This window comes from Varroa destructor, unplaced genomic scaffold (genome assembly GCF_002443255.2).
Source record: "Varroa destructor unplaced genomic scaffold, Vdes_3.0 BEIS01000007.1, whole genome shotgun sequence".
Classification (NCBI taxonomy): Eukaryota; Metazoa; Arthropoda; class Arachnida; order Mesostigmata; family Varroidae; genus Varroa; species Varroa destructor.
The window spans coordinates 30,161,411-30,175,113 of record NW_019211460.1 but is presented as its reverse complement, the minus strand read 5'-3'; the positions used below and the strand labels follow the sequence as shown (position 1 = coordinate 30,175,113).

Below are 13,703 nucleotides of genomic sequence, written 5' to 3'. Positions count from 1 at the left end.
CTCGAGCCATTTCCTGTAAAAACATATGGTCAAAATAAGGAATAATGAACCGGATATAAAAATGCAAATACTAATGCTATCGTCATAGGTATCGTTTCGTAATAGCTTTGGAAGAATCACAATAAATGAGCCATAACGATAGGTTTGTTTTCAACAGGTTTGATATCCTCTTAAATAGGTATATTACTTTAATGAAGCCCTTAACAAAGTGCACTGAGCTTATGCTTGATGAGCTGTCAAGCACATAATACCTGCCTGAACGGATATCATCTTTACCCTAAAATGTCTCTTCCTCAGCGAGATCCCGGAGGACGCCGAATACTCGGTTCGTATGGTGACAGGACACCGGAACGAGCGACGGCGATCCTCACAGCTCAGCGGATCGCTGAGCCCCGGAGGACATAACACCGCGCAGGACAGCTTTGAGCTAGCGAAGCTGGCCTACGAGCAAACAGAACATGCCGGCATGACGGATCAAGGTACGGCATCGAGGCGGCCCGGTGGGATTCCGAACAGGGACATCACCAGGGATCTAGGAGGGGACGTGGCTGCGACGATGCTCGATGACGAGTCACCGTTCCCCACCGTACGAAAAAACTCTGCGGCTATTACTTCCTCAATCACAGGAGTAGCGACAGGTGGTGATGATCTTATGGGCGATGGACACGGCCCAAGCCCTGGCACCGCTGTGACCGGCGGCGCGCCGGAGCATCCCACGCGCCAGTCGCCGTCTCCGCCCCAGGCGTCGGCAGCGTCGGCCGTAACACTGGCCGACGATGCTGCGCCCCCAAATGCCAGCTCTGTGACTACCCCGGCGCCTGCGCAGTCCGCCAGACCCAAATCTGGCGGCTGCTCCCTCTTTGGCATGGATGAAGGTACGTACCGCATGTGGAGACCCGTTCAGGAGCAGACAGATCTCGATTGAGACAGAAAAAGGGGGAGCAAGAAAGTTAGAGTAAGGACCTGTGAAAGTCTGGAGTAAAGATCTTAGATGTTCAAAGGAGAGGCTGGTACGGATTGGAAGGTGGGGTAATGTAGAGTGTAGTAAGCACGTAGCGATTTCCCGCTTTTACTAAACGCAGTTAATAAGCATCATTCATCTGCGGACGCCAATAGCAATAAGACTAACGGAGCTTCGAGGTTAACGCAACAGCGACAGTGTACCTTGCTAGCTAGTGGTTAGTAGTGGAAGCGTAGTGGAAATTGGCGCGCTCATTGGCACACTTACTTCACTGCTTTGCGTCTAGAAGTAGATCCATGTACAATTAGATGATACAAGTCATACATTTGTTTATTAGCTCTGAAATCATGCAATAATGAGGAGGCCAGGAGCATAGTGCAAACGGCAGGACTATATCGTTTTATGTTTAATATGGTGCGCCGACAAATAATGGTTGTTGAAAATCCGTGTCCGAGTTTGTCCACTGGTGAGTGACGAGAAATTGAGCACTTTTGGTAATCCAGTGTTTGTCGCAGTATCGGTCATGTTTTTAATAGATATCTAGCTTTCTGTAGATAAGGCGATTCAGACAGATTTACGATAGATGAGGCATTCCGAAAAGTAGCTTTTTTGTTATTCTGACTATGTAAAACAGGTCGACTTTTCTCCTGCTAAATCAAACTCCTGCCTTTTAAGTGTCATGGCTTCCTTCTGCACAAAGATGACCATCATTTTGTTCTACGCCTAGAGCTTTTATACATTATGTTGTTAATAGGACAAATGCCTGTTGACTCTGAAGGCAGCTAACAAGTCATGATCTTTTGTGTTCTGTTATTTAGAGTAAGAAGGTGGACCACGAAAAGAGGCTAAGCTGTGGATCTTGAGGTCTAGAATATTCCCAAAACAATGTACTCTACCAATTAATATGCGCAACTAAATCTGCGGTTTCTGTTTCAACTTTCTCTTCTCGCGAAGATGGTTTGCATTATTATCCTTTTTCTAGCATCTATGTCCATTGTGGCACAATAAAATACTCAGTGAGTGTATTATTATAAACATCTGGATAGGCCTGTGTGGATCTGCGTTGCTAAAAAACGACCCCCTAGACAGACGGTTGCCACGATAAGCAGTGCTAGTGGATTAAAGCTAGAAATTTGATGAGGTGTTTTTGTTGGTCGTCAGTCATCTGCTACAGGATTCGCGTAGAAATCTACATGAAGTGAATGATAAGGTCGGCAGAACTAAAGTTTTTAAACAAGCTCGTAGCGTGATTTTTATCTTGAGTTCGACTATACGTACCAATCCAGGTTGTTTTTTTCTATTTTCGTAAAAAAAATACGTGCACCATGCCTACGTGCAGCTGAGAAGAGGCAGCTATCAATTATATAATCATAATGACAATATGTCAATAGGTGGCAGAATTTGTAGGCAAAATCCCACTGGAACAGGGGTTTGCAGCCGAAACGGCGAGCTATTGTCAACAGGTCCTTGTTGGTGAAAGGCATCAGCTACTAGCTTGCGTTTATTATAACAATGCACCATAATCCGGTTCGATCCATAGACGACTGAAATGATGAAAGCGTCTACAAAGGTCAGTCAGTATACGAAGATGTGCATACGATACGGAACGTAACAACGACAACTAAAACACCTGTTATTCATTATTATTACTAGTAGTAACAATGCGGATTTGGTTCCCACGTTGATTTTGTTGTCTGCTCTGGTCGGTGCTCCGCGGTACGGCCTATTCCGCTTTCAACCTGCCTTATTGCCCAACACTCTGTCACACCTAACATATCCCATCAACCCTTAAACAATCTAATTTTTTTCTCTTAAGCCAACTACTATGTGTCGCTAACCTTACCTGCGCATTCTATTTACTCATCATCAGGCGTTCGTCTATATTAACTATTGTTAAGGGCCTAATCTAACCCAGTCAGCCAACCAGCATAGGACCACACCATTTGTATGAACCCGTGTAACCTTTCTTATTAGCTCTATTGGAAGTTTTTGTCCTATAACCTTTAGGCTTTCCTATACATTCCCAGTGCATTTTCTCCGGCCTCTTGACACTGTCCTTCCGTATTTCGTCCCTTGTTAACATGTCCCATTACTTTGATTATATGACGTACCTCATCTATACATATATATACATATATATACATATATATATATATATATATATATGCTTTCTTTTTCGTGAGACATAATATGATGTATCCGTTGGTGTACGTACGCTTTCTGTTAATGTATGCTTCTCTTTTTCCTACTGCTGATACGAAAAATTTATTAGTATGCCATTAAGCTTTTGTCCGCTGTCCGCAACGCCATAATACTATACTACCTGTCACCAGATTATCGGCCAAATTTGGCCTATCGTTGTTGAAATACGTTCTTATTATAGTTCGTATATACTATTAACGACCGACAAATCGAATCTGTGCTGTTTGGGCGCCGGAAATATCGTATGTACCTCGAGTCATGTAACAGGAAGAACAGGAGCGACGGACTTATAAGGGTTAATGGCAAACAAATAGAATTATTGCTTTGACGAATGGCTATTTGTTAGGAACTCTGAATTTGGCTATTAATGATCCTAGTAATAATGGTTCTCGAACATTGTCTAAAAAATTGGCAAGTAAACTTATTATACAACACACACGTTCCATGTATAAGTATATTGAACTGGGAAGTTTTTTGCGGTCGGTGTAAACTGTTCTTATAAAAATAACCGCTTTAATTTGGGTTCGTATAGATTCGTGTCTGAATTGAATTAATTTAGCTCAATTTACTAATAACTTTAGGTATATTCGAAACAGGCATACGTTCTACATTATGGAGATAAAGTAGATCTGAGCCAGCTATCAAACAGCGCTTCTCTTTCAATTTATTGGACAGTTCGAAGTCCTCATTAACAAATCTTTGGTTTTCAATGGAGCAGCCCTTTACTCGCAATGTGTTACCGTCGACCGAAGTCCTCGATGCCTTGAAATAAACCAACCCGATGTACGTGGCACGTTGCGACCCCTTCAATCGCCATCGGTGGTTATTCGTATTATTATTTGACGCCTCATTCAGTGCATCTTAATCCCTCTGTCGGTTTCTCTTCTTATGTGCGTCTTGCTTGTGCGTCATTTTCCCTTGGAAACCTCATTTGCGATATATTTACGATACATCCGGTGAATCACCTGGTGACGGTACATGGTTTGAATAAAGATAATGTTACCGCAAACCCTCCTGGCGTCACTGGAAGAAGTCTCAGTTTGAAATGGGAATTTCTAAATACTCAAGAGATTACCATGAAACAATGAAGGCTTTTTGCAATGTTTTCTATGTTGTGATCCGATCACTTCAGGTGACGCTAGAAGGTGCGAGTGACAAAATATCTAAGAGATACTGTCTGTAAACTAGCGGAAAGCTATATTTTCTAGTTGGTCCTGGAATTATCCTTTCATATTCGGTACTGCGTTTTTATGTACATAAATTTTATCTTTATTCCTTGTAGCGGTGTCCTGGAACACAGGGTGGGTGGAGTCTGTAAAAATATATAGGCACCGGCTTGACTGTACCCTATGCATAATTCCTAAACCTTTAACAAATTAGTGAATAAGATGGTTGTGCTAGGACAGCTAATTTCATAGAAATTTGATGTCACTGCGCACTGGAGAGACACCGAGAGTAGCTTTCTAAATATTAAGGACCATCTAGACCTACATCGACAGCATCTCATAGATGGAAAAGTATCGCTCTTGGACTCTTTATTCACAAAGAAATAGGCCACTTCTATGGACGGGCTAACATACTTGTGTTTTATTTTTTTTACAAATTCAATGATGTCAATCACATCATTATACGATATACTGTCGCCGCTTCGAAACGTGAACATGTTACAACACTATGGTCTCTTCCGTGCACTCGCCTGGACGGAAATTTCCAACACTGTTGATTGTGTCATATCTTGATAACATTCTGTGTGTCGGTGATTAAACGTATTGACAACAAACTCAAAATGATTTGTGAAAAATTACGGTGGACAAATTTACTCTACACTTCATCTTGAAACCCATATGGGATTGTGTGGCCAAACCCATATGACTATTCTTGTGCAATCGTCATCGTATGCGTATATTAATTTGTTCAATGTGTCACGTGCCGATTCGACAAACCCAACAATGGACTATTATACGAGTAGGGCTCCAGGTCGTGGAGCCCGACCCTGCAACAATGTCGAGGGCAAAACTCAGATGGCTAGGCGCCTTCAACAAGATCGTCTCTCAGATATCGGCCGACGTGAGTACAGCTCTATGGACACCTTGCGTCAAGAACCGCGGGGGAAGGTTTCTGGGCATAGAATTAGGAATATTAATAATGGATATTGAAGTTTCCGATATTTACTGCTCGTCGATGTATACGACACTTTCGTCGCCAAGCTCACCTCGTTGGCATTATACTACGTTGCGGCATTCATTCTCTGCTGCATTTCAGTACCTTCCCCCACGGACCTATATATAGGTTTTTGCATGCTTTTGCAGGGCATGTTTTTCGCATGGAACATTTTCTTCGTTTCAGGCATTTGATGACATTTTTTTTGTTAGCTAAAAGTTCAAGTGATTAGATTTGTATACTATAGAGATTTTTAGATACGTATATGTGACAATACACATAAGGCCGCTAAGGACTTATGGCCAAATGGCTCTTATCAACAGCGTGCGACAACTAATAGTAATAAAGAAAATAATCACATCATGTTTGCACAATAGGCCTCTACCCGTTCATATCCCGGAGCTTTAGTTCGATTGCGAGTCACTTCATCTCTGTAGCAATCTTAATATTCGAGGTCAATGATCACGACTACATGATTTACACATTAGGATCCAGCTGAGGCCTAGAGGCTACTTCTCGTCTAGGCTGGCCAATATGGGACGAGAATATGGCCAGTCGAGACGAGAAATAGCACTTGGGGAAACAACATTACAGTGTCCATTGGGCGGGCATATATGATTGTATATAGAAGGACTGCTTTGTGGTACGATGGCATGATAAGTGATCCGGGCGTAATCTTTTTGTTGCAATACGTATCGAAGTCTTCATGTTTTCGTATATTCACTATGCCTCATCTCTGCTCTATGTGCTTACGAAATCTGGTGGGTGATAGGTGGTGAACTTATGGTGGACTTGGTGCGTGTTAACACTTTGTGTGTGCCCATTAAATATCAATTGTTCATACAAGTTACAATGAGCTATAACGTTTTCTTAACAGACGTCGATTTTGAAGGATACCTCGATGGAGTCCGCACTTATATTACGTATTCCAAGGATTACGGAGTGCGTAAACTTTTTTTTTTGCTTTACTCTAGCAACTTGAAGTATGGCGTAATGGATCTCGAAGATTTTAACTATTTTGGTGACGTAAGAATGCTTAACCGCGTTCCACAATTTCTACGAATGAAGGCGAGTTTGACTAGTTGTCATTCGAAGTCGCGTGTGCATCCGTGCTTATTCAACATGTTAAACAGGCAAAGTAGGTTGTAGTAACAAAGGTTGTCTTCGAAAAAGAAGTTCTTCGATCTTACCATTCAGGAAAGGTACCGTAAAATATCGAAGGATGTCATATGCTTGAGGCAGAAAAAATAAAATCGGTGTGGGTACAGCGGGAGTACAGTGGGAGCGAGTCTGAATACAGATGCTTTTACAGCTGTACTTAATAACAAAACCGTCACTCGTTTTTGAAGCGTCGTCATCATCATTCGAACACGAGGCCCATATTACATCGTTTCACTGTCCGTGTTATTGATATGGAACTGGTTTCACATCACCAATCACCAGTACAACGAGCATGGATAGCTCTGGTAGTTGGTATCTCCGCGTCAGCCATTGTGCGCTCCGTGGAATTAAGCGACGCATCGAGAAATATATCTGAATTTTCAGGAAATGAATGCAGATACGTCTGTGTATACATAGGCTGTTTGAGCGTTCGCGGCGGGTAACACTCTGACAAGAGAAACGCAATTTAGGACAATAGAAAAAAATTTTCCGATTTCTGCTGTGGTGTAAAGACGTCATGCTGATGATCAGGCATTGAGGAGATAGATGCCCGGGTATAATTCTTCCAAAAGAATCACTGTAAATTTTTGAAACTTTCCAAGACAAGATATTTTGCTACGACGGCCTCTGTTGTTTCATCCATTCGTGCAAATTTTACATACCAGTTAAAACAAGAATATCAAAGCCCAAAGGTTTAAATCGGACTGTAAAGGAACATGTACTTTTCTTTCGCTGAAATTGAAGTAGTTGATAAGTTGACGCTGCTGTGATGTTTAAAGCCAGCATAATTCAGAGGAAACTACAGGAACGGCCTTCTCCATAGATCGGTGGAACTGAAAAATACGTCAAACACACGTCTATCTCCTGTTATTACGCCAAGCTTATTAGCGTATTTCTATGCCGCGTTGCATTTGATTGCCGTCGGATGCCCCTTGAAGAGATGCCACCGCTAGACTACCTCTAGCTATAGCGTGATGTCTTTGAGCTTAACATTTTTTAAAATTAGTTCATTTCAATAATGGACATAAAGTGCTGCTAAAAATATACCGTGATCATACCAAGATGATTTAAGCGTAATTGTTTATGAATTGCTTTATTAACTACGATATAAACAATGATATGCGTAACTACAATAGCTCAATATGCAATGCTCTTACAATTTTTTTACTGTTAAATTCGTGTTGTCTCAGTTTAGGAACAGGATTTGGAAAACCACATTTGCTTTACGAGTGAACATAGAAATTCACTCGAAGTTATTCTGTACATGTCATAACCCTCAGCAAATAAACCGAATCGTCCCTGAAGAACACGGTCCGAGGTGAAGAGCCGTTTAATATAAGTACATATGTACGCTATAGTGTCGGGATATTATGCAGCCGGAGGTACTCGGATCTCGGCTCGAACGTGCGCGGATGCAATCCGACTCGCGGAATCAGGCGCAACTACGAACATTGGCCAACTTTATACCTTCACTGCTTTGCGGAACGATGTTAACTGAAGTCGCTTTCCAAGACGCCTAATAGCTTGACTGCGGTGCAGTTTGGTGCGGCCTGGATATTAATGACGGCCCTGTTTCCAACGGTGCATAGTGTCTGTCGGGCTGTTTAACAACAACAAATTAGCCTGCCTCATTACGAATGCATCAGTGCCGACAGGATATATCCTAACTAATTTTCAGCAAGATTGCCATTGACTGATAGCCGACCTGTCAGCCAATCCAGCTGACGTGCTCCGGCTCAGGACTTCTGAAAACGGCCGCAATGCCAACGACATACTATACTCTCGGTATCACTAGCACATGTTCTGTGTGAATACCCCGGTACTCGTGAGGGCAGCCATCTAAACCGCCGTAGGGTTGGCCGTGGCCTCGTCAAGCTTGAAAACGCCGTTTTCAACGCAACGTTTCGCGCCTGCAATGCTCTTGGCCTATGAGGATAATACGTGCGGCAAACTGCCTTCTTGTTCGCTACGGACCGCTATCAGCAACAGGTGAAAGTATGGATGTCGAAGTACTGGATGGCACACTTGCTCCTGTATTACATACAGTGGCCTACGGTGTTCGCATAGCTAAATAGTAGACTCAGACGAACGACACCGATTACCTGGTAGGTTTCTGCCACGTTAGATTTGTGCGCAAGAACCAGTTAAATTTCATGTTTAACGTCCGATACTTAGACATTTCTTTTGATAGCTGGTATCCTGTAGTATGAAATGCTAACGTGTGTCCACGCCTAGATTTGAATCTAGATAACCTCACGTATTCCTAGGATTGTTTCGCAAACACGTCACTCATTGAGCTATTATCTAATAAATATTGGATTACCTGCGCGTGTTCAACTTAAAAAGTAATTTTATTGAAACGGATTACATTTTTTTTTAACAATTAAGACAGTTCATTTTTGTTTCCTCTTCGAGATTTTTAATAATTTTTCACTTTATTTAATTTTAAATTTCTTGGGCTTCGGGGGGTTATACGGGCTAAACCTTTGTTTTACTCGCCCCGTGAGATAAAATGGGACGAGCATTTATCGTTACCTATTTTTTCTAGAGAGTTACGCTTCTCTAGAGTTGAATTCTATTGCCATAATGTATTTTAACTTTTTGTTCTATAGTCGCTAATGTTTCGGTAAAGGCTTCTAAAGTAGAATAACTGAAAAATGTACTTCATGGAGGTACCTTTGTGGTAGTTTCCCTACGATGAACTCTAACTAAATGCACGCTTAGGCACAATTTTCGATCACGATATGTATCGAATCTGGACACTTACATTGTTATATATGCATATATATACCAAAATATGGATGAAAAACAAACAACACTGTATTCTATAATCAATCGGTAGCACTTAATTATTGTTATTATCAACCAATAGTATCTAATTATTGAATTTCGCGTGCTTTTGTACTATACACTGGCAAGTGTTGGCTAAGTGGAACAAAAACCGATGATTCTTATGTTTCGAACAGTTTCGTTGACTAAAATAGTAAGTTGATACACAGTGTTGATCGATCTCTTTTGAGACACGTTGAAAATCCGTGCGTAGATTCCTACAAATTGCATAAGTTTTGGCGACCCATCAAATTTTCTTGCTCGCCTGATGCCAGCCATGCTTCAGCAGTTCCAAACAAATGAGGAAAATTTGAAGTCTACGCAGCCTTACGTGCCAAACGAGGAATAGGTACTTCAAAGCGTCGCAGATCCATAATTTGTTACAACATTGTATCCGAACGATTGGCAGCGTTCGCCAAAGCCAGCAGAAGTCTGCACAACGACAGGCATCAATGATGTTGTGCTTGGTTCTACAAAACCCACGGTGCATGTCCAACTCACATCCATGCCTTTTACCTGCTGTCTTTTTACATGACAAGATACAATCCAGCAACTCATCCGTACGACAAATTCTAGGTTAGCTGGACCGGAGATTTTCACTGTTGGCGTTCGACGCTTCCATCAGCGACAGCAATCAGTAAGTCTTAAATAAACTGTTCCTGTATTTTCGGTATCCTTCCGTTACCGTTGGATTTCCTGCTCGAAGTCTCAGGTCCGAAACCCACCATCGACACAGCAACAATGCTCATAACTGGGACGCTGAAAAAAAAAGAAGAAAAGGAAGGACCTATACGTTACTATGTGCTAAACGGTTATTGTCGGCCGCTTTGAACAATAGATCCTTCAGCAAGGTCACTGACGCCTACATGCCTTGCTTCATAGCGACAAGAGCAGACGTGCAGTCGAGCGTTTGAAAGAACCCACTGTAGACGTTTCCTTTTAGCTAGGCATGCAGCATTATAGCTGCTGGATAGCAAGCTAGGCTTGGAAAAAGAGTTCAATTGGATTCGAAAAAACCTCAAAAGCTCCAGACACCTTAAGACGCTGGTAAAGGGCTCTCCCGCTCAAGGTCCGGTAATTTCAAGGTTAAAAAAGAAAGAAAGGACACGGAGTAGCTGTGTTAGCTTAGCGGTTTTTGACTGACACCGGCTGACGTCTAGGCCAACTGTGTTGGCAGCCTAGTATAGTCAGTCATAGGACAGAGTGGCGATGGTCGCGCAGTATATGGGCAAAATAGAGGTCTGTCCAGCTTGCATTTTAATGTTCCCTCAATATTTTAAAAGTTTTTGATATTTGGTATCGCTTTACCAAGCTTCAGCTCCTTAGAATCACCCCTTCTTCCAGACAAGGAACTCCTAAGATTAACGCTTTATGTGCCCAATCCAATGAGACTCGTTTCACGACGTCATATCGTCATTTTGTGCTCGATCTAAGTGCTCGTAAAATCTGGCCATAAGCTGCTACGATGCGTAAAGGTGTCACGTTGAATACATTCTAGGCACCTACACGGTAACTTTTTACGTCCCATTCAGCTGCCACCATCCGAAGTATTGTACCTACCTATAGCCTTAACAATTCTTTGATTTCAAATTCTCATATATTGTAAGGCAAATATCCTTAATTAGCGTTAGCATGTGCGTTAAATCATACGAACCAACCAGGTAACATAGTCAGTTAAGCTGCATGACCCAGGAATAGGCCCCAAGTAATACAGTATATGTCAGCTTTATAGCTATACGAAATAGACAGGTATACTACGTAAAGATCGTTCATTGCGAGAAACTGAAAGCGACGTCATACCTGTAATGAGGACTCTATGGTACAAAAAAGTAAAGCATTCCATTAGAATTTCTGTCATTAATCGCTCTGTCCGCCTTTGGAACGGGCGATCGATTAATTTCACATATCGATAGTTTTAACAGTAATCATTAGATAATTTCGTTATTTGACGACCCGTAGAAATATTGGTTTCCATCAATTCATATGAGATAAAATAGGAAAAGCTATCGCTTGAACGCGATCAGCGAAGACATGTTTTTGTTTAGATTCAAGCTATGTTTTACAGATCACTAATAAATTAACGCCAAACGTTAAGAAAACTTCATGCGTTCTTTGTTGAAATTGCTCATCTATGTATGCACTGGTTCACAGCCCCAATGCATACATATGTTAGGATATCAACAAGTTACAACAACCTACTATTACAGGGGAACAGTATACACCCAAAAACCTGTGCAGACATACCATAGACAGGGCGCGCTACGGAGCTTGTCGGGAAATACTACACTATTTGTGCTGCTGCAGCGGGCTTTTGTGGCTGTACATCTCTTTTTTTTCGTTTCTTGCACATGTTTAAAAGGGCATCACGCACGTGCCGCCGCCCCTGAGTCTGCTACAGCCTCCTTTTTATGTCTTCCGATCTGGCCTTGGCGCGTTTGTCACGGCCAGCAGTGGCGAGATGAAACCCACGCGTCGACGATCCCAGGCTTTTATCAGTGCTATTGTGGGTGTCGGTTTTATCTCTACTCTGAGTCTGTGTACAATAGTACTATGCATACGCGTCAAAACACCCTATGGAGGCATCACTTGCTAAATTCCTCGATCTGTCTGTTACTCGGTTGTGTGGTACAGTGCATGCGAACAGTCAGCCGTTTAAGTCGACCGTAGTGCCAGAAAATCAGGCGCCGTCCTCGTCGTCGGACTGTGGAAGTTTTTTTACAGCTGGAAAATTTTCCAGATCAAGGGGCATTTAAAGCAGGAAAACACTGAGGAACGACTGCTCCTTCTTTCGTCTGAGGCTTTTTAATGCCAACGTTGGGAGTCTTATTATTATTGGCAGGAAACCGCTGACTCTAAGCTTGCGAAAGTCTTCTTCTCTGCTGATTTCTTACCGATTCTCGAGCGATTGTGGAGTCCTAACAAGTTTTTGACACCGTATAAGAGATTAGTGGTCAGCTGCCACCTGGGCGATCAGATCTATGCCACACTGACGTCATTATCGCAGGTTCCACACCGAGTCGAGAGAGCAACTGCGAAGTAATGGAAAAATCATAGCAAAACCGCGGTTCTATGAGACTAGACAAAAAGGAATGATTGCCGCAAGATATTTAATTGGCTCACCAATTAAGCAGCACCAGCAGGGTGCTCCGTGACACAGTGCCGCTAGCAACTAACGTAACTCCAGGAGCCAGCATTGGCAGCAGTGAAAAGAAAAGCGCGTCCCTGACTTCAAGACGGTCACGTTTCAGCTGCTTAGAAGCTCCTCTGTAATAGATTAACAGCAATCGAGAGACTCATATCGGTCCGGCAGGTAACGCAGGGTGCGGCCTTCGACACAACATTGCCTTAGCCCAATCAACCTGAGTTTGAAGCTGTTTGTCGCACATTTACCAAGTATTTTACCTTGTGCGTATCCACGGGGATTGAGTTTGCCTGGCGCATATTCTGTCTGTATCTGTTTGGAATGTCTGTGTCCGTGCAATACGTGCGCGCCCTCTCAAGCTGTACTTACCTTTTTGTGAGTGGGTTTCTCCATGGCCCGATCCCCCATCTCGATGGGTCTTTCGTTTAGCGAACGAAAATCGGAGATTTAAAAGCAAACTGAACAATCGAAAAGTGACGAGGAGCGGACGTGGGCAACGCGAAAACTAAATGGGCACAAAACAAACGGCGGCGTATCGAGTAGAAAATAAGAGTTTTTATTTTCTTCTTTTTAGGCTCGGCTGTGTAACAGATGATGGGTTTGGCAGACTCTCCTTTATTGTCGTCATAATTGAATAACTGCAGTTGGCAGTAAATGATTCCTTGTACATCCTGTCACCCTACGAACTCTATGGCGTTCTTCATTCTCAAACATACAAAAAACATTGTTCGCATTTAAGGCCAAGCCACACGACATAAGGTAACGTAAAGACAATCTTACTCAGCGTTGAAGTAATCTGGCTTTCATGTAGTTTTACGTGGTGCAGCATACCATACAGGTGATCTATGCCGTTTCTGTACACGATTTCGTCGCGGCCGGCGACTCCTTTTTGCAAATCGTAGCGGCTATAAGTAATACGGGTTGGAGGAGCGAGTTGGATCAACGTTACATTGTCACCAGATCATGCCTTTGCTTGCTTGCTATATGCCTTAAGCAGGTACCCGCAGGCACATAAACTACCACAAAGTACCAATACTATAATCCTCTCCTACTACTGGTATAGCTTAGGAATTTAATCTAGGTGGCTGTTCGATGTATATTCATATAATAAGCACTGCGTCCTGCTGTCGTCCTGGCTATAGTGAGGGCAGCGGCTATGTATGGCAGCGATATACGATGCCATTGTTATTTAGATTATTTCGCCTGTTAATTAACTTCTGTGTGGGTCGTCTACCCCGGCTCGTGCTA

At 42.6% G+C, this 13,703-nt stretch overlaps 1 protein-coding gene across 21 annotated transcripts in view; it reads left to right on the top strand.

Moving 5' to 3' along the window:
* unc-13 (protein unc13 homolog) overlaps window positions 1–13,703 on the top strand; it is a 245,053-nt gene that overhangs the window by 69,647 nt on the left and 161,703 nt on the right. For 19 of the 21 annotated variants that reach the window (XM_086974735.1, XM_086974733.1, XM_086974731.1 and 16 more), the window contains 2 exons: window positions 298–875; window positions 5,133–5,230. In XM_086974735.1, the coding sequence (XP_086830861.1) occupies window positions 298–875; window positions 5,133–5,230 (676 nt within the window). The remainder of the gene's footprint in view (window positions 1–297; window positions 876–5,132; window positions 5,231–13,703) is intronic. The other 2 variants (XM_086974739.1, XM_086974738.1) reach the window with 2 other exon arrangements.